The 18,385-nt window shown below is 58.4% G+C and overlaps 1 protein-coding gene across 2 annotated transcripts; it reads left to right on the top strand.

Annotated features, from left to right (window-relative positions):
• The first annotated feature begins 4,893 nt into the window (after window positions 1-4,893).
• On the top strand, window positions 4,894-18,114 carry PLPP2 (phospholipid phosphatase 2). 2 transcript variants are annotated; one of them, XM_042841528.2, is made up of 7 exons: window positions 4,918-5,100; window positions 10,400-10,488; window positions 13,499-13,650; window positions 14,076-14,353; window positions 14,849-14,906; window positions 15,295-15,471; window positions 16,027-18,114. In XM_042841528.2, the coding sequence occupies exons 3-7, from the start codon at window positions 13,615-13,617 to the stop codon at window positions 16,159-16,161; spliced, it is 684 nt and encodes a 227-aa protein (XP_042697462.1). In that variant the 5' UTR covers window positions 4,918-5,100; window positions 10,400-10,488; window positions 13,499-13,614; the 3' UTR covers window positions 16,162-18,114. The 2 variants fall into 2 exon arrangements, with proteins under 2 accessions (XP_005281191.2, XP_042697462.1); XM_005281134.4 differs by lacking the exon at window positions 10,400-10,488 and having other exon boundaries at window positions 4,894-5,100.
• The last annotated feature ends 271 nt before the right edge of the window (window positions 18,115-18,385 follow it).

Genomic DNA, 18,385 nt, shown 5'->3' with positions numbered 1-18,385 from the left:
CCAGATGAGAGAAAAGGTTAGTTTAAATACCCAGGAAACATTCCCCTGCCCCCCCGCAAACACCTTCCTATTGAAACCATGTCTCCTTTTCACCCTCCCTTCCCCTAGGCCATGCATGGCATCTTGCTAGCTGCAGATGCTGCCCCAGCCGGAGCTGGATCAGGGACTGGACAAAGCACTGACCACGGGGTCACCAGGCCAGTTGAGAAACGGCCCTTTAAAGAAGCGGCGAGGAGAGCGGCCATGCTGGACTCACTGCCTTTCTCGGGGGGGGGGGGGAAGGGGGGAGACTTGGCTGCCCACTGCCAGCACCCAGGGATGTCTACACCGCAGCTGGGAGCGAGCCTCAGCTCCAGCCACCCCGCCACCCGCGCCTAGATGCAGTGTAGACATCCCCACAGGCATCTGGGTAACCACCCCGCCCTGTGCCATGTGCTGACTTACGCGGCATTCTGAGGGCGGCACGGCTGTCACACGCATGGCAGCACACATTACACCCCACCAAGGAAAGAAACACGGCGTGGTTACCTAACGAACGCCCAGGGCTGGCTGCCAGCTAAGTGGCCCTGCCTCTCCCAGGGGCTCTATGGGCCAGCTCCTCCCACAGAAAGACCTCAAGTGAGGAAAGCAAATGGGCAAGAATCTAAGCTCTTAGCAGCTGGCAAGGGGGTAGTTACACGCCTAGAGAGATGGCAAGGCTTTGTAGATGGGGGTCCATGCCCTGGGAGGGGCAGCAGGAAGTCTCCAAGGAAAGGGAGGCGCTGCTCTCGACTTGGTACTAGCGAGGGTTGTGGCACTAGTGAACAAACGGCTGGAAGTGCAAAGTCCAATGTGACGCTCCTGCTTTGTGCCACCCCCGGCAGCGGGGATGCAGAGCACGCAGCCGAATACTTGGCTGACCTACTGGCTGGGGAAGCCATCGGAGGCTGAATCCCAGCCCCTGATCCTGCAGCGGCCTCCAGACAAGCCGGTCGCTGCCCTCGCACAGCGCCCCAGGGAAGTCAGGGGGGCCCCCACGCCTGCTTGGTGCTCATTGCAGGATGGGGGCTTAGAAGAGGGGCAGAGGGAGGACATGCTGTAGGACTTCACAGGCCTGGCTTTGCACCTTGCACGGCCATTCCCACTAGTGCAACATGAGTGCAAAACACAATGGGCACGGCTTACACCTGCTGCGCACCCACTTTGCCCGGTGGGAATGACTGCGCAGGGTGCAGAGCACTGCAGAATCACGCCCACTATCTTTAGGCCTCAAGCCTGCAACCCAAGTCAATGAATCCTGCAACCAGCCCTTGAGCTCCCGTGGGTTCGCACTATCATCAACGGGGCTCCTTCCGCCCAGGTCGATTACATTGTAAAAGCCGGGCCTCGGAGTGTGTGTCCAGTGAATGGCACCTTCCAGGATGGCAGGGAGCAGTTATATTTCTCTCCTTAAACCCCGGGGCATCCTGCAAGAGGTTCCAGGCCTGCTGGCTTCCCACAATGACCGTGAACATCCTCTACAAGCCAGCCATGAAGTATGTAAACAAACTGGATTGGTAGCTATCATCTGGGTGGTTTCTACATTATTATTACATTTCCTTCAGTTTCTAACCAGGAATTAGTCCTGGGGTCTGGGCCTTTCCTACACAGCTGAAGCAAACAAAATGCAACCGACATGATAAATGCAATATAAACAACCAGCACCGTAAGAATCGAATGTTTTATGTAGCCCTGGCACGCTAGACTTTTGCCTTCACTGTTTTAATGTTTGCATTGTTTGAGTTTTCCATTGCAGGCTTTGTCCCCATCTCTAGGCTAACGTCTGTGCCCTGCTACCTAGATTCAAAGAATTTAGATTCATAGATTTTAAGGCCAGAAGAGACGTTAGATCATCTAATCTTGTACAACACAGGCGGGCCATAGATTTTCTCCCAGTTATCCCCGCACTGACCCCTAACATCTCTTCCTGGCATCCAGTCTTGATTTGAAGACATCAAGAGGCAGCGAATCCATCACTTCCCTTGGAAGTTTGTTCCAGTGGTAGGGTGACCAGACAGCAAGTGTGGAAAATCAGGACGGGGGTGGAGGGTAATAGGAGCCTATGTAAGAAAAAGACCCAAAAATCGGGACTGTCCCTGCAAAATCGGGACATCTGGTCACCCTATCCAGTGGTTAGTTGTCCACACTGTTCAAAATTCATGCCTCAGTTCTGATTTGAATTTGTCTGGCTTTAACTGCCAGCCCTTGCTTCTTGTGATGCCTTTCTCTGCTAGGTGACAGATCCCCAGGATTGTTCTCCCCGGGCGGTACTTATACACGGTAATCAAGTCACTTCTCAGTCATCTTCATGGTAAGCTAAACAGACTGAGCTCCTTAAATCTCTCCACATCAGGCGTTTGCTCCAGCCCTCGGATCATTTTTGTGGCTCTTCTCTGCCCCTCTCCAATTTTTCAACCTCTGTTTCGAACGGAGGAGACCAGAACTGGATATGGCATTTCTGCCTCGGTCTCGCCAGCGCTGCGTACAAAGGGCAAATCCCCTCCCACCTCACGCCTCCCGTCTTTATCCCTCCAAGGGTGGTAGAAGCTTTTTTAGCCACAGCAATTTAGAGCTGGGGAAGACCTATTATAAGAACATAAGAGCGGCCATATTGGGTCAGACCAAGGGTCCATCTAGCCCAGTGTCCTGTCTTCCGACAGTGGCCAGTGCCCCAGAGGGAATGAACAGAACAGGTACTCATCAAGTGATCCATCCCCTGTCGTCCATTCCCAACTTCTGGCAAAGAGGCTAAGGACACCAGCCAAATGGGTGTCACCAGGAGTCATGGGATGAAATTGAGCACAGGGGAAACTGGGGATAAGCCACAGGAAAAAAATGTCCTAATGCTGAAATCAAGCAGGCAGCAGAATCATCTCCCAAGGGAAGCATCAAGAACCCCATCGCTGGAGTCATTTAACAATTCTCTGGACAGAGCGCTCTGGAATACAGTACTCCGGAGGGAACGGTCCTGCACAGGCCCAGGGGCCGGGCATGATGGGATTTGCCCTCCCAGCTCAAGACCATGGCCCATCAAGTCCAGGGTCTTGCATATTTGCGATGCTTCTTTTCCATCTCCAGTTTCTATGAAGTCATCTCGTCCTCCCTTTCGCAGGCCCTGGCGGGGACACGGGAAAGTTTAAACAAACAGTTCCCTTTCTTTGGCCCGGATTTACAGCTGGCGCAACGGAGGTTGTGTCTCTCCCGGCCTCGGGTTGAAGGCCCCACTACCTGCCTGGCTGGTTTGGTTTCTCCCTGCCGGGGTCAAGCCTTGCACAATTGGCCAGGGGGCAGGAGAGTTTGTACAGGGCACTCTAGGAGGCAGGATAGCAGAGTGAGGGGCCGGGGGGGGGGGTCCCGCACAGCACAGCAGGGGAGGTGGGAACGGGAGCCAGCCCAGATCAGGAGAGGAGGGATTTAGAACCACTGTGATGGGCAGCCAGGGAAGGAGTGGGTGCTAAGCAGGGCCCCGACACTCAGAAAGCAGAGCTGGGATTACAACTCAGGAGCACTAGGTAACTGGTCTTCTGAAGCTTTCCCCTTCCCCATGTGACCAGAAACATTCTCTCCTCCTCCCGCCCCCATCTTCTGTCTCATAACCCCCCCGCCCCCCACCACCTATCTCCGGTCCTAAAAGCCCCTACCCCTCATCTCCTGCCCCCCATCTCCAGCCTCAAAACACGCCTGTGCCCTGTCTTCGGTCCCGTCAACAGTCCGTCAGCCCCTGCCCCCAACCTCCACCCCATAATCCCCCAGTCTCATCTCCTGCCCTATCTTCTACATCAGAACCCCCACCTCTTATCCCTGCCCCATATCCCCCTCCCCTCCTGCCCCATCGCTCCCTGCTCCCATCTCCTACCCTATAACCCCCACCTCTCATCCCTGCCCCATAACTCCCCTCTCCCCCTCCCCATCCCCATCTCCTACCCTATAACCCCCACCTCTCATCCCTGCCCCATAACTCCCCTCTCCCCATCCCCATCCCCTACCCTATAACCCCCACCTCTCATCCCTGCCCCATAACTCCCCTCTCCCCATCCCCATCCCCTACCCTATAACCCCCACCTCTCATCCCTGCCCCATAACTCCCCTCTCCCCATCCCCTACCCTGTAACCCCACTTCTTATCCCTGCCCCATACCCCCTCCCCTCCTGCCCCATCGCTCCCTGCTCCCATCTCCTACCCTATAACCCCCACCTCTCATCCCTGCCCCATAACTCCCCTCTCCCCCTCCCCATCTCCTACCCTATAACCCCCACCTCTCATCCCTGCCCCATAACTCCCCTCTCCCCATCCCCTACCCTATAACCCCCACCTCTCATCCCTGCCCCATAACTCCCCTCTCCCCATCCCCATCTCCTACCCTATAACCCCCACCTCTCATCCCTGCCCCATAACTCCCCTCTCCCCATCCCCATCTCCTACCCTATAACCCCCACCTCTCATCCCTGCCCCATAACTCCCCTCTCCCCATCCCCATCTCCTACCCTATAACCCCCACCTCTCATCCCTGCCCCATAACTCCCCTCTCCCCATCCCCATCTCCTACCCTATAACCCCCACCTCTCATCCCTGCCCCATAACTTCCCTCTCCCCATCCCCATCTCCTACCCTATAACCCCCACCTCTCATCCCTGCCCCATAACTCCCCTCTCCCCATCCCCATCTCCTACCCTATAACCCCCACCTCTCATCCCTGCCCCATAACTCCCCATCCCCTACCCTGTAACCCCACCTCTTATCCCTGCCCCATAAACCCCTGCCCTCTCCTGCCCCCATCTCTCCCGTGCTCCCCGGGCGGCGGCGCTGCCCCCTGGCGGCTGCAGGCGGCTGGGGAGGGCGGTCCGTTCCCAGCCCGCCCCCGCCCCGCCCCGCCCCCCAAGCCCCGGACTTTAACTCCTCGCCCGGCGCTCGCTGGTTCGCCCTTCTCCTGTGCCGGGGGCCATGTGAGCCGGCTGGGGCCGAGCGGAGCGGAGCGGAGCGGAGGGCGCACGGGGGGCAGCGCTCGGCAGACGGAGCGGAGCGGAGCCAGTATGGAACGCAGGAAAGTCTTCGTGGTGCTCGATGTGCTCTGCGTGGTGGTCGGTAAGGACCCCCCCCCCCCCCCCCTGTCCGGTCCTGGCGCCAGCTGCCCGGTTCGGAGCCAGTTGGAAAACGACCCCCCGTCCGGTCCTGGTACCAGCTGGGCAGCCCCGCCGCGTTCACCAGCGCCAGCTGTGCAGCGTGTCCCCAACCCCCCCGCTCCAGCTGTGCATTGCTCGCAGCTTTCCGAGCCAGGGCCCGGCCCGGCCCCTCTCCGTCCCCAGCGGAGAGAGGAGTGAACTTCTCCTCTCCCGGCCCAGCTCCAGCGGGCTTCGTTCCTGCCTGTGCAGGGCTGGGGGGCGGCGGGGCTGGCATGGGAGTTAAGTGGGGGGCTGGTTAAGCGAGACTCCCTTAACCCCGACTTGGCTTGTGTCTCTTCTCCTTTCCGACCTCCTGTGGCTGGAGTTGTCCCTAGTTCCCAGAGCTGACCCTCTTCCCTATGATCCCCTTTGACTCCCTGGGGTGCGCTGGGGCTAGTGGGTGAACCTGCATCGCAGGAGGGAGCCCTGCTGCCCTCCGAACCAGGGGGCCCGATCCTAATGGAAGCAGCTGCTCACCTGCAGGGGGGCAGGTGTGCTGGGGGTGGAAGCCCGCTGCGAGCCGTGTTGGAGGATGTGAGTTGGCTCTTTGCTGGGTGAGCGAGCCACCCAGTTACCCTTTGTTCCCAAAGGCCATTCGCCAGCTCATAAGGGCACAGTCCTGAGTTAATGGCACAATAAGGAAGTGGTTTCCCTCTGATCTGCCAGCCTGGAGCCACTGTGCAGGGAAAGGGCGATAAGAATTAACGGCTTTGGCCTTTGCATCCGTGAGGAACATTTGCGCAGATGGGCAGTGCTGGCACCCTGCCACCCAGAGAGCGTTTTTGGTGCTGGGAAAAGCGGGCGGCGTATGTGTATGGATCACCCTCTGTGCACTGGCAGGGGGCTGGGGAGAGATGGCTGTGAATCCTGCCCCAAAGAATTGGACAGCTGGGCTGTTTAAGAAATCCCATCTGGAGGGGAAAGTCCAAAGGTAGACCAAAGGCCGGGGGGGGCTTGATTTAGGCAGATGCCAGCCACGAATTCTGTTTTTAAACGGGCATTCTTTGGGGGGATTAGCCAGGGAAGTGGTTTTCTACGGCAAGTTGCTGACTTGCCAGCAAATCTGGGGTTAAATTAGAGCAAAGCTGGGAGCCGTTTTGTCTGTAAACAACGAAGTCGGGCCCATCCAAACTTCTGCTCTGGACACAGCGGCACCCAGGGGCAGCTCGGCCAATGCAGAGAGACAAAATGGCATCGGCGCTGGGGTCCTGTCTCATCTCCCCAGCCCTGCCAGGGTCGCGAGAATGTGTCGAGAGGTGCGGGGCATGCAGCTGGTGGGTTGCAGAGTAATTGACTTTCCCCTTTGCCCTCACCCTTTCCCGGCATAAAGCTGGCACCGTCAGCCAGTGCATTGGTGAGGGACACTCTCCCCTTTGAGTCTAGGCTGCTGCCAGGAGCCGGATTGCCCTGGCAGAACCAGCCGCCTTGCTCTGTGTCCCTATCCCGTTGTGGCTCAGAATGGTGGGCCACTGGCTAGTATCCTTCTCGCTGTGACTTGCACGCTGGCGGAGGCAAGAAAGAGCCAGGTCTGGAATAGGGTGGCATCGCTCTGGATTTTGAGACGTGTATGCATTTCCCCCAGTGCACGCGTCTCCCCCAGGTCTATCACAAGAATCCAGTGCTGATGAAAGGTGCTGGATCATAGACCCCTTATCCTCAGACCTGCTACAGCACTGGCACGCTGCCCTGCCAATGCACCTCCATCGGGCCCTGGAGGGAAAGGGATCAGCTCCCTTCCCGGGCAGCTCCTCTGGTGACCCGGACCCTGTGAAGAACTGAACAGAGACCCCCCAATCTCATGTCACCCAACGGCCATTGGATGGGGGTAACTTCCCTTGGCTGCCAACCTGGTCTTTGAACCAGTGTCTTGACGCTGACTTCCCCATTGGGCAATGGGTTAAAAACACTGAATGTGCACAAGCCGGTTTTAGCTACCTCCCGTGCCCTCTTCGCTCCCTGAGCAGACAAATGCTGCCCCTAAAATAGCCACCTACGAGTCCATAATTAAAATACCCTTAAAATAAAGGCACAGGGCTTAATTTCAGCTTGGACCGCCTCTGGGATCCGTGTAAACCACAGGTGGAAGGGACCGAGGTTCCGGGTTTTGTTTAGGTCGGTCTCTTGCGTGGCCCTTTTATTTTTAGTGGCTGTGGATGAAATTATCCTGCGAGAACATTGGTGTCTAATTTGAGCTGCAAATGAACGTCTTGGGTATATTTTTAAGACGCCTGCTGTGTTTGCATTTCACCTGGAAGCCTTGTGCAGCTGGGGCGTGTGAAAGGAGCCACAGGCCTGTTGCTGTTTCCTCCCCCGCCATTGTTTCCGCCAGAGAAAGTTGCAAGGGAGAATTTTGCATGTTGCTGGAACCAGCAGGGTGAGTTTTTCACCTGGGCAGGAGGCTGCACCATGCATGCAAGGGGCTGGCCAAAGAAAGGTGGAGGTGACTCTTCCCCACCTCCTGGGTTTTGCCTTTGTGCAGCAGGGAGAAGACAAAGGTGGCCTGTTTACCCACAGAGGCCTATTAAACAATGGACTGGATGGAAATTTTTTTTAAAGGTGGAACTTGGGAGATAGGTCCCTTTTAAGGCAGCCCAGAGCCTCCGGCCTTGGTTTCTCCCGCAGGCACCTTGGCTTGCTGGCGCTCAAGCGTTGGTGTAGGGCCGTGGCTCTTCGGTTCAGACACGGCACAGGCAGATCGCTGCCGGCTGCCTTGGGCTGGGCTGGAGGCGGGCGCGGTGCGCTGGGATTCTCTGCGGGGATTGCTAACCAGGAGGCCAATGAATGTCTGGCGGTGGTTTCAGTGATGGGATTGTCTGCCCTGCTGGGGGGCTGGGTAGAGCCCCTCTCCACCAAACCCATACAGCCATGGGATGAGTTGAACTCCAGAGGCCTAGATGGGAAAAGCTACGGAGCCATCCAGTCCCCTGAAGTCCGTTCTTTATGCAGTTGACCCCTTTCCTCTTCCTCCAGCGCTGGCCTTGCTTCTTAACCCTTGAGGGCCCTTGGCCTGGGGCGGATTAGAACTGGCTTCAGGAGAGGCTGCTTAACCTCTTACCTCCTGCGGCTCCCCATCTCTGCCTCGGATGCACCTGGTGCTGGGTCTCGTGGCCTGGAAGGTTCCTGCCGCTGAAGAGGAGTGGGGATGATCCTGCAGCCTGTCTACGCTAGGGTAATTTGCACTGGTGTAACTTCACCAGTGCAAGCCCCTAATGGAGACACTGCCCTGGTGCAAAATGGGGCTTGCACAAGTGCAATGTATGCTGGTAATTTACAGGGTAAATCTCACTAGTGCAAGCCCCATCTTGCACGAGGGCAGCGCATCCACTCTGGGGGGTTGCACTGGTGAAAGCACAAACGAGCCACCCACCCCAGTATAGACAGATCCCTAGTGTTAAACCAGATGGATACTGCTGCCTTGTCTACACTGGGATCTCAGCCACCAGCATAGGTGCATCAGCGCAAACCTCTAGTGAAGATGCTACTCACACCGGAGCCACTTATCCTTGTCTTAAACCAATGTAAGCTCTACTGGTGCAAATTGTGTTTCCACGAGGGGTTTGCACTGGTGCAGCTGCACCATTGACAGAAATCCTAGTGCTGACAAGGCCTAGCTTGCCTCCTCCAGGTGGCCGATGGTTGCTCTGCCATCTGTGCTTGGACAGAGAAATCTCTCTGCTTTCCAAGTGCTTCTAAACCACCCTGCAAAGCCCTGGCTGATTCCAGGGGCCAGGCACAACAAGGGGTCGTTAAGAATGCAGCTGTCTGGAAAGTTTCAGTTAATTCCATTTTCAAATTTTGTTTTTGTGTTTTTTCCCCTCCCCCCTATCCTCCCCATTATCTAACCAGCTCTATTAACTGGGCTCTGTGCATGGCAGTGCCCACTCCAGGCCTAGACAGTCTTTGTGGCCCTATACGGATAGAACCAACCCATTAGCCGCAGCCCCTGTATGACAGCGGCCACGGAGCTCCTGGCTGGCTTCGTGTCGGAGAGCTGCCGTTCCCAGAGCGCCTCTTGGATTGGTTACAGAAGGGGGGTGCATTCTCCAGGGGTTAAGGTGCCTGTGTGGCTATAGGAGCATGACACCAGGGGGCGCCACTCCCACAAGTGGGACTGCACCGGGGTGCCTGGCTCCCAGAACTGCGCTTGGGTCCGCGAAGGTGGCTGTGGGACCCTGTCGTGGTGGAGGGTGGGGCTGGGTGGGCTCCAGCACATGCAGGGCCTAGTCGAACGGAAAGCGGCCCTTGGTCCGGTCCTGTCGCTGAATCCTTCCTTTCCCGGTTATCTCCCAGCGCTACCGGCTTCCTCCTCCGCCAATGGGGTCACCATTGGGAAAGTGCCGTCCCTCGCTGGGACAAAGCACGGCGTCCGCAGAGTGCAGGGGGGCGCGGGAGAGCCCCGTCTCCCAGGCAGGGCTGGAGCTGTTCGGAGAATGAGGTTCGAGCCCCTTGTGGAGTCATGGGGGGGATCCCCCAGCGTACCGGGCAGGGGGATGTGTGTACCCACGACTGCCTCACTAGGGCTAGTACTCCTGCGGCCCAGCCAGCCCTGGAGCACGTCTGCTGGGCTCATGTCCTGCCCCACGGGAGCGCCCCTGCTGGGAGCCCCTGCCCTGGCTCTTGGGCTCCATCGCATCAGGGCCGTTGTATCTGGGTCCGCGTGCCCTGCTGCAGCCTGGCGAGTTGTTGCACTGCGCTCCGCGTGCCCTGCAGCAGGCAGGGTTCGGACCAATTGGGTGGGGTGACCGTCTCTTCCTGCCCCACTCCGGCACTGACTGCCAGGCCTTCACTCTGCCCAAACTGGCCCAGAATGGGACCTGCCCCGCTGCCGATTCCACCCGGGAGCTGGCACGGGTGGCGTGTGCGGGAAGGTGGGGGAGCTGCGGCCTTGCACCTGTGACGCAGACTGTGTAAATATCGGCCCGGCGGCGCATGATCTCCGTGGGGAACGGCTCTGCTGCGGGGAGGGGATTTGGGACGATGCAGGGAGCAGCAGGTCGGCTCTGCGGGGCTCCAGGGGAGTGGGTAGGATCTTGCGGCACGGTCTGAGCTGGGGGCTGGCGTGCAGGGGATAGACAGCATGGGACAGGATTGGGCTGAGTGATGTTACTGGCGCTGCCCCCTGGCCCTCAGGGCACGCACCGTGGCCCCATCTGTAACGCAGAGCACGGCCGAGGCTAGTGAAAACGGCAACTCCTGAGCACGCATTCCTTCTCCCCCTCCAGATTCCGGCAGCCACAGGTAATTGCTGAGGTGTCACGCTAACGACCGCTTGCTCATCCGGCGAACGCAGACGCCGGGGCTGCTATTTTGGGTAAAACCTCTGGGGCTGAAAATTGCCGTCTTAATTGACGTGAATGAGCCAGCTGGCGGAGGGGACGACTTGGGGGGGGGGGGGTGGAGCCTCAGCTTGGGGACAGAGACGGGGGGGGGGGGGTGTCGTTACCTTTATCCTGGCCCAGGGGCTGGTCACGGGTGGCATGGCCCCGTTGCAGGCAGAGGGAGTGGTCTGCCTTTGGCTTGGAAGAGCGCAAAGTTAGGCTGGGAGCCTGTCGGTAGTGAAGGGCTATCGGCTCCTGGGAAGAGCAGCTCTGTAGGAGGGTGACAATGTCTTCGGGGGCGGCCCCAGGGGTGTGCTGTCTGCCCAGGGACTGGGGGGGGGTCTGGGACCCCATTTCTAAGAGCACTGCGCTGAAGGGAAGCGGGTCGACTGGCCAGGAGAGAGGGTCACCGCCCTGCTCGGCTGGTGGGGGCCAGGAGATGGAGGGACTGGGGCCGCTGGAAGATTGAAGAAGATACGGGCGACTTGCTATGTTGATTAAGAGGGTTTGGGGTGGGGGGGTCCCCCAGAGATTTGGCTCTACTTGTGGGAGCCGGAGTCCGGCTGCCTGCATGTCAGAGGCCCTAGTACGATTGTCCTCCCTTTTCCTCGCCTCTCGTCAGCCCGGCCTGGGTGGGTCTATACGGTGTAGGAGGAAGGTGCAGATGAAGTCAGCCCCCGGGGGGAGCTGGCTGGGCCAGGATTCTCCGAGGCCTCCTGGGCGCAAGGGGAGCTGGCAGCATGTTGGCCCTGGGGATGGCTGAGTTTTGAAATCACCAGCCCCACCTCCTCAGGCCCTGTGCCCGGCCCGCTGGCATCGGCCTGTCCTTCGTCATCGCCTCGACTCCCCGGCGAGGAGGATGGAGACCCATGGATGCCTCATCCCGCTGGATGCTGTAGTGGTGGGATGAGGAAGAGCTGCCACCCCTGTAGTATTGTAGGTGGTGGGGCAGTATAGTCTAGTGGTTAGAGCAAGGGGCTGTGACTCCAGAAACGTGCGTTTAATTCCTGGCTCTGCATGGCTGTGGGAAGTTACATTCGAGGCTTTCCGGGGCAGAAGCCACATTTTGCTGTGTGCAGCACCGGGCACGTGGAGGCCTCATTCCTGACTGGAGGCGCTAGGCACTGCTGTGAAGCTCCCCCTTTTTCCCCTCCCCCTTGCCCCAGCATATCACCCCCTCTCTGCAGATAGGCTTCACTGGGCCTGCGCAGTACAGCTAGGACGTGGTGGGGGCTGGCATATAAACACAGGGCTGGCCGTCAAAAACTCTTAACCCCACCTCCTGCCACTGACCTGCTGGGTGACCAGGGGCAAGCCACTTCCCTGTTCCGTGCCTCAGTTTCCCCATCTGTAAAGGGGAGAAATTCACAGGGGGAGCGGTCTGTGGAGCATTTGGAGAATGGCAAGCGTGAGATGTCTTTCTGTCTACTCTGGTAGCACCTAAGCGCGGCACCTAGCCCCAGCGCGGATCAGGGCCGCGTTGTGCGAGGTGGTGTACGTACACAGAGTAGAAGAAAAGCTCCTGCCCCAAAGACCTTGCAGTCTAAGTAGGCAAGACAGGTAAAGACTGGGAGAGAAGTATGACCCTGATTTTTACAGGCAGGGAAACTGAGGCAGAACCAAAGTGACTTGCCCAGGGCCACGCAGGGCATCTGTGGCAGGGCTGGGGCCTGAACCCAGATCTCCTGAGTGCCAGTGGGGGGGCCTTAGACACAAGCCCACCCTTCCTACGTAAATATGGCTGCTTGAATTCCGCTCTGACCCCGGGTTGGTGGCTCTCTCCGGTTTAGACCATTCTGCTGCGGTGGCTGAATGCGGCGCCGCAGGTGAGGGACACGCGGGCCCGTGGGACGGGGGGGGGGGCTAGTGCCGATCGGCAGATGGGAGAGACGCTCCTTGCAGCTGAGTTGCAATTTCCGCTCTGCAGGTGGTTGTGTTTACAGCAACCTCACAGCTGCCAGGGCCTGATAACGGGGCTCTGCTAATCGGCAGCAGCCAGGGAGTGGACGGGAGGGCCCAGGGGGTGCCAGCTCCTCCACCAGTGGCCTTGGGCAGAATCAGGGCAGCTGTGACTGAGGTCAAGACCTCCCCGGGGGAAGGTGGGTGCCTGGGAGTGATTGGGCCCATCCATGCAGTCCTGCCGGTGACCCCGACCCAGGGCTAGAGAGATCCTTTAGAACAGCTGTGCTGGGTCAGACCGATGATCCATCTGGCCTGGGATCCTGTCTCCGAACTTGGCCAGGTGCTGGAGAGTTCGGGATCCTTCCCTGGGATCTGCCCCAGCCTAGGGGCGCGTCTGCATTGAATTAGACCCCGGCTACCTCCCTCTGTGAGTGACACGCGGGCATGTGGGGGAGGGGGTGTGGGTCAGGGTCGTAAGTGACTCTAGTGCCAGCCGGAGAGGCTGCCTTGTCCCCTCTGGATTCGGGAGCCCCCTCTAGCTGGAGAGTAGGTGCCATGTGGGCAGTGACGGAGCAGCCATCCCCCGTGTGCTGCCCTCTGCCGTGCCCCTTGGCCCCAGGCTCAGCACACAGGTAAGGGCTGAACCGGGGGGCGTTCATCCCAGTGGCGGTGTCGTGGGCACCTGCCCACTGGACAGGGAACTGCCAGCTCCTTCCACAGAGATTGTGATGGGCCCCGTGTCTGGTTCCTTCCAACCAGGACCCGGCCACCTAGGGGTGAGGATGCTCCGAATCCCACCGCAGAGCCAGGCAGGGGCGGCCGGCGGCTGGTTCCGGTGCTGTCTGGGTTTGGCGTGCGGCTCCCCGAGCCCAGTTAGGCCTGGGTGAATGGGGGCGGCTGGGCCGGGAGCCGGCAAATCTCTGAACCAGCGAAAGGGACTTTGGTTCCAGCCAGAATGGGACCTGGATCCCATTGCTGGGTATCTCCCTGCTCTCCAGAGGGAAGGGGGGAGTGCGGGAGATATACCCCGGGGTTGGGGGGGGGGGACTGTGCCCCCTCCTGCAGAGAACCTCCTGACTCCCCTCCCCGCTCTGCCTTCAGCTTCCCTGCCCTTCGTCATCCTCACTCTGGTGAACTCTCCGTACGAGCGTGGATTCTACTGCAACGATGACTCCATCCGCTACCCCTACAGGCCAGACACCATCACCCACGGGGTCATGGCGGGGGTCACCATCACCTGCACCGTCCTCATTGTAAGGAAACCTGGGGGGCTCCCCCTTTCATTCCCCCCCCTTCCTGAGCACCCTCTTAGACGGCCTTGCTCCACCCCATCCCGGAACACCACGACCTGGACAGCAGATCCGTTAGCTGACTCCCGCACCGACCAGCCGGCCCTGCCGGGGCTCAAAGGGCATCTCTGGTCCCATTGATCTGACTGTGCGGCTGGCTCCCTGCAGGGAGAGGCTAGGGCAGGGATAACTCTGAGCCTCTCTGTCCCCTGCTGGGAGCTTCCCCCCAGAGCCAGCAGCTCCCTTCACCAACCCCCCGTAGCAGCCATGCTCCTGGCTGCTCCAGTTGGGTTTGGCTCTGCCGTCCTTGCCGCCCAGGTCTTGGAGAGCAGAACCGGCCCTGGCTCCTCTCGGGCGGCCGCTCACTGCCTCTCCCTTGGCTTCCGCAGATCTCCGCAGGCGAGGCCTACCTGGTGTACGCTGAGCAACTCCACTCCAAGTCCGAGTACAACAACTACCTCGCCGCCCTCTACAAGGTACTGGGGACGTTCCTCTTCGGCGGGGCCGTCAGCCAGTCCCTGACCGACCTGGCCAAGTACATGATCGGTCGGCTCCGGCCCAACTTCTTGGACGTCTGCGACCCGGACTGGTCAAAGGTGAACTGCTCCATCTACAAGCAGCTGGAGAATGTGTGCCGGGGGGACGCCAGGAACATCACCGAGTCCAGGTGACACGAGGGGCTTCATGGGGGGGGGGGGGGACCTTCTCACAACTGCTGGGGGTGGGAGAGGGTGGCTTGAGACCAGCCCAGAACTTGAGAAACGCCCCACCAGACTGATATCCACCGTGTGCTGCCACCTCCCGATGGGGAGCACTGGAGGGGAGAGAGGCTGGGCAAGCAACCATGGACCCTCCTGGCTGCTGGATGACGGACATGAGGCTGGGAGAGAAGGTCCAACGGCAGGTGCGGAGCTGGGAAGGGAACCCCCATTTGACTGGGGAAGCGGCTCGCTGAGGCTATATGGGGTGGGAGGGCGGAGTCGGAAGGAGCGTGTGGAGGTGGAGGGAAAGCGTGGCTGGGCCTCATGCTCCAAGGACCTACCCACGGGATTGGAGAGCGAGAGATGCCTGAGGGGAGCGAGAGGGGTCCCGTGGGCTTATTTGAGGGCAGGGTGGAGGGAGTGGGGGTCTCTCATCCTGATCCTGGTCTTTGTTCTTCCAGGTTATCCTTCTATTCCGGACACTCCTCCTTTGGGATGTACTGTATGGTGTTCCTGGCAGTGAGTAGCGCTCTCTGGGTGTGCGTGCGCTGTGTCGCAGCAGAGAAAGGGGGGAGTGGGGTCTAGTGGGTAGAGCCGGGGGGAGGGAGGGTCGGGACTCCTGGGTTCTATTCCCAGTTGTGCCCCTGATTGTGTGAACTTGGCTTAATCCCTTTGCCTGTCTGAGCTGCAGCGCCCCCACCCACCTGCGGGGGGCAGAATCGAGCGGTATGGCCACCACCACCTTTGCCCCTGCTTGTGGGGTCGCGCTGCCCCACATGTTTTTGGGCCCCTGCGCGTGGTCTGCGTAGCGATCCCGGGGCGGGAACGTCTGGGTGAAGCGACCCTGCCGGCACTGGGCTGGGGGCCGCGCCGGGGGCGACCGACTGACCGTCCCTTCTCTCCCCAGCTGTACGTCCAGGCCCGGCTGATCGGGAAGTGGGCCCGGCTGCTGCGTCCCACGATCCAGTTCTTCCTGATCGCCTTTGCCATCTTCGTGGGCTACACCCGGGTCTCCGACTACAAGCACCACTGGAGTGATGTGCTGGTGGGGCTCCTCCAGGGGGCGCTCATTGCCATCCTCATCGTAAGCGCACGGGGGGGGCATCCCCACCCCTCCCTCCATGCTCACCGTGGGCTCTCTGGCTCTGCCTTGTGCACCGCCTGCTCGCGGATGGATCCTAGCGTCCCCCCCTCACCCCCCTAACCTTGCAGCCCTGTGCCCACCCCCTGTCCTCACAATCTTGCACGCCCGGCAGCTTTGCTCTGGGTGGTGGTTTCGACCTCATCCAGCCCAGAAACGGGGCGTCTCGATTCAGCCTCCTCCCTCTACGACATTGCTTCACCCCCTCCTCCTCCTCCCTTGCCCCGTGCAGCAGAGCAGGGCGTCACGGTCCCCAAGCACAGGGAGTCAGGACTCCTGGGCTCTGTTCCCAGTTCTGCCACTGACTCGCTGCGTGACCTTGGGCAAGTCACTCAGACCAAAACTTTATCGAGGCTGCTGGATGCAGCCAGGCCCCGTGGCCCGGATCTCCCTGGCCTGGCAGCTGGATCCACTGAGAGATGTTCCCTCGATGGAATTATCCCCTAAAGCCTTGTTCTTTTCTCTTCTTTCTTCCTTCCCCTCCCCCCTCCCCCCCAGGTCCGCTACGTCTCTGACTTCTTCAAGCAGCGTCCGCCTCTCCAGTGTGAGAAGGACCCGGAGCACAAGCCCAGCTTACCGCTGACCAGGAGCGAGCCTGATCACAACCACTACAGCTATCCGGGAGCTCCCTGAGCTGCGGGAGCTGGGGGGGGCAGCGCTGCTGGACAGCTGATGGCAGATCCCAGGCCCCACCAGGCTGCTTGACAGGGCTTTGGGGGGGGAACTGGGAAGAGCATCTTATCTTGTTAATTGGTTCCACGGCTAATGAGTTCCTTAATACTGCATGGCGCCATGGCACCCGAGGGACGCCCCCAGGGGGCACCAGGCAAAGACTTTTAACGCTCATTTGGAGTGCTGTGCGGTGGCCGATGCCAGATAAACCAGCCCTCCTGCCTCTCAAGTCCGGAGGCTTGGATCCCTCCATGAGTGGGTGGGTGGGTGGGTGCGCTTCATGCTTCTGAGGGGGGCTTTCCAGCCCTCTGCGTGGAAGAGGCACAGGGGTGGGACTGCTTGTGAAGCGAAGAGTAAACTCCATGCGAAGCCTGAGGTGGTGTGGTGCTGAGAGCATCAAATTATATTCGCGTTGATGACTCCGGATCCTCGCTGGGACAAAACCTGGAGGCCGATGCCACCGGAACATTGCCGGGCTAACGATTTGAGCCCGAATTCTTCTCTGTAGCTTGATCACCTTAAAATATTCCCGGTAACCAGCAGCCGATGCAAATGACGGATGCCCGGGGAGGGTCTGCTCCCGTCACCCCTGACCCCGCCACGCTGGAGTGAACTGCCACCTGAGTTTGTGACGTGCCCTGTATGCTCCGTAGGAAACTCTGCAGCCATCTCGGCTGATTCTTTAATTGTGGGGGGGGGGGGGGAATCTTCTGTGGTAAAGGAACTAAATTGCAGTCTGGAGACGGACACGGATTCTGGCCCTTTGAGAGAGCCCGTTACCTGGTCCAGCTCCTGCTAACAACCTCGCCTCCACCGCATAGCTGCCTCTGGCACCGAGGATACTGGGGCCTCCTTTTAAACGACATACATTTTCATGACGATGCGTTTTTGTATTCAGTGTGTTTTTTATTTTTAAATTAGATCATCCTGAAAGAATGGCAGTGTCAGGTCTATTCTTTTAATCCACAGATTTTTGTGGCCTCGAAATACATCGCTTTAAATGTTTTGTTTTTAAAAAGGGGGGATTTTTATGAAACCCCAAATTAATAGCAACGTTTGCCTCAAATTATAGATTTTTAACATTTCAGTGGGAATGGGTTTTGGGTTCTTAACATCGATACCCTCCCCCCATCCCTTTCTTTGCTGGCTTTGGGAGGCAAGCCCCAGGAAATTGGGCAAGGCTATATGAAAATGACTAGAAACAAGAGTGAGTGAAACCGACCAGTTCTGACTTTCAGCAGATCCTAGAGGAGTGACATGCAAAAGGAAAACAAACGGGAGGAGTGATGGAAAGCGAACACGGGCACGGGTCCTGCGGTTGGCTCTGTGTTATGTGCTAGCGGCTCGGATTGCACAATTCGTGCCTCAGATCCTGTAAACTTCATTCGCTCTCTGTATATCCATTTTCTTTTTTTAATTAGGATTTTTAACCTGGCTGCCCTTTTAAACAGGAGGTGGACCAATGGGGAAACTGCCACCATCACTGACAGGAAGCATGGTCCAGGGGCTAGTGCCCTAGTCTGAGATTTAGACCTGAGTTAAATTCCCTGCTCCGCAACTGACTTCCTGTGTAGCCTTGTCAAGTTACTTAGCCCATCTGGACTTCCATCTGTACAATGGCAATAATCGTACTAGGCTCCCTCACAGGGGTTGTTGTGGGGACCAATACATTAAAAATGGTGAGGTGCTCAGATACTGCAGTGATGGGGGATCATATACCTAAGAGAGATCAGGAAAGTTTACCAACTTTCTAGATGGCTGTTAACTTCTTGTGCCTTAGAAGTTGCTAGAGCAAAGAAGTGCCGTAGGCCCTTTGCTAGGCAGAGGTGGTAACCATTCAAGTTTCTTGGCTCTGTAACGGGACCAGGGTAGGATTATTATTTTATATCGACATTAAAAACAGCCTAAAAGCTCGCTGAATGAGAACTGTTTTTCTTGCATTCCCCTGTAAGTCAGAGCTGAGTGTGACTCTTTCCCTTTGGCATTCAGGCCTGCCACGGAAAAAAAATCTCAGTCCAAAAGCTGTGGTCGGGGACGGAAAGTAGGGCTTGCTGGCGGGTTTCTTAGCGTGTTGTAATTGGCAAGGCAATTGGTGGTTTAGAAACAGAAGGGGGTGAGAGGATGGACACTTGGAAGAGGTTTGAAACATAGGGCAACAAGCATAAAAATGCTCCTCAGATGATAA

Source organism: Chrysemys picta, chromosome 25, assembly GCF_011386835.1.
Source record: "Chrysemys picta bellii isolate R12L10 chromosome 25, ASM1138683v2, whole genome shotgun sequence".
NCBI lineage: Eukaryota > Metazoa > Chordata > Testudines > Emydidae > Chrysemys > Chrysemys picta.
This window is presented reverse-complemented; position numbering and strand designations above follow the sequence as displayed.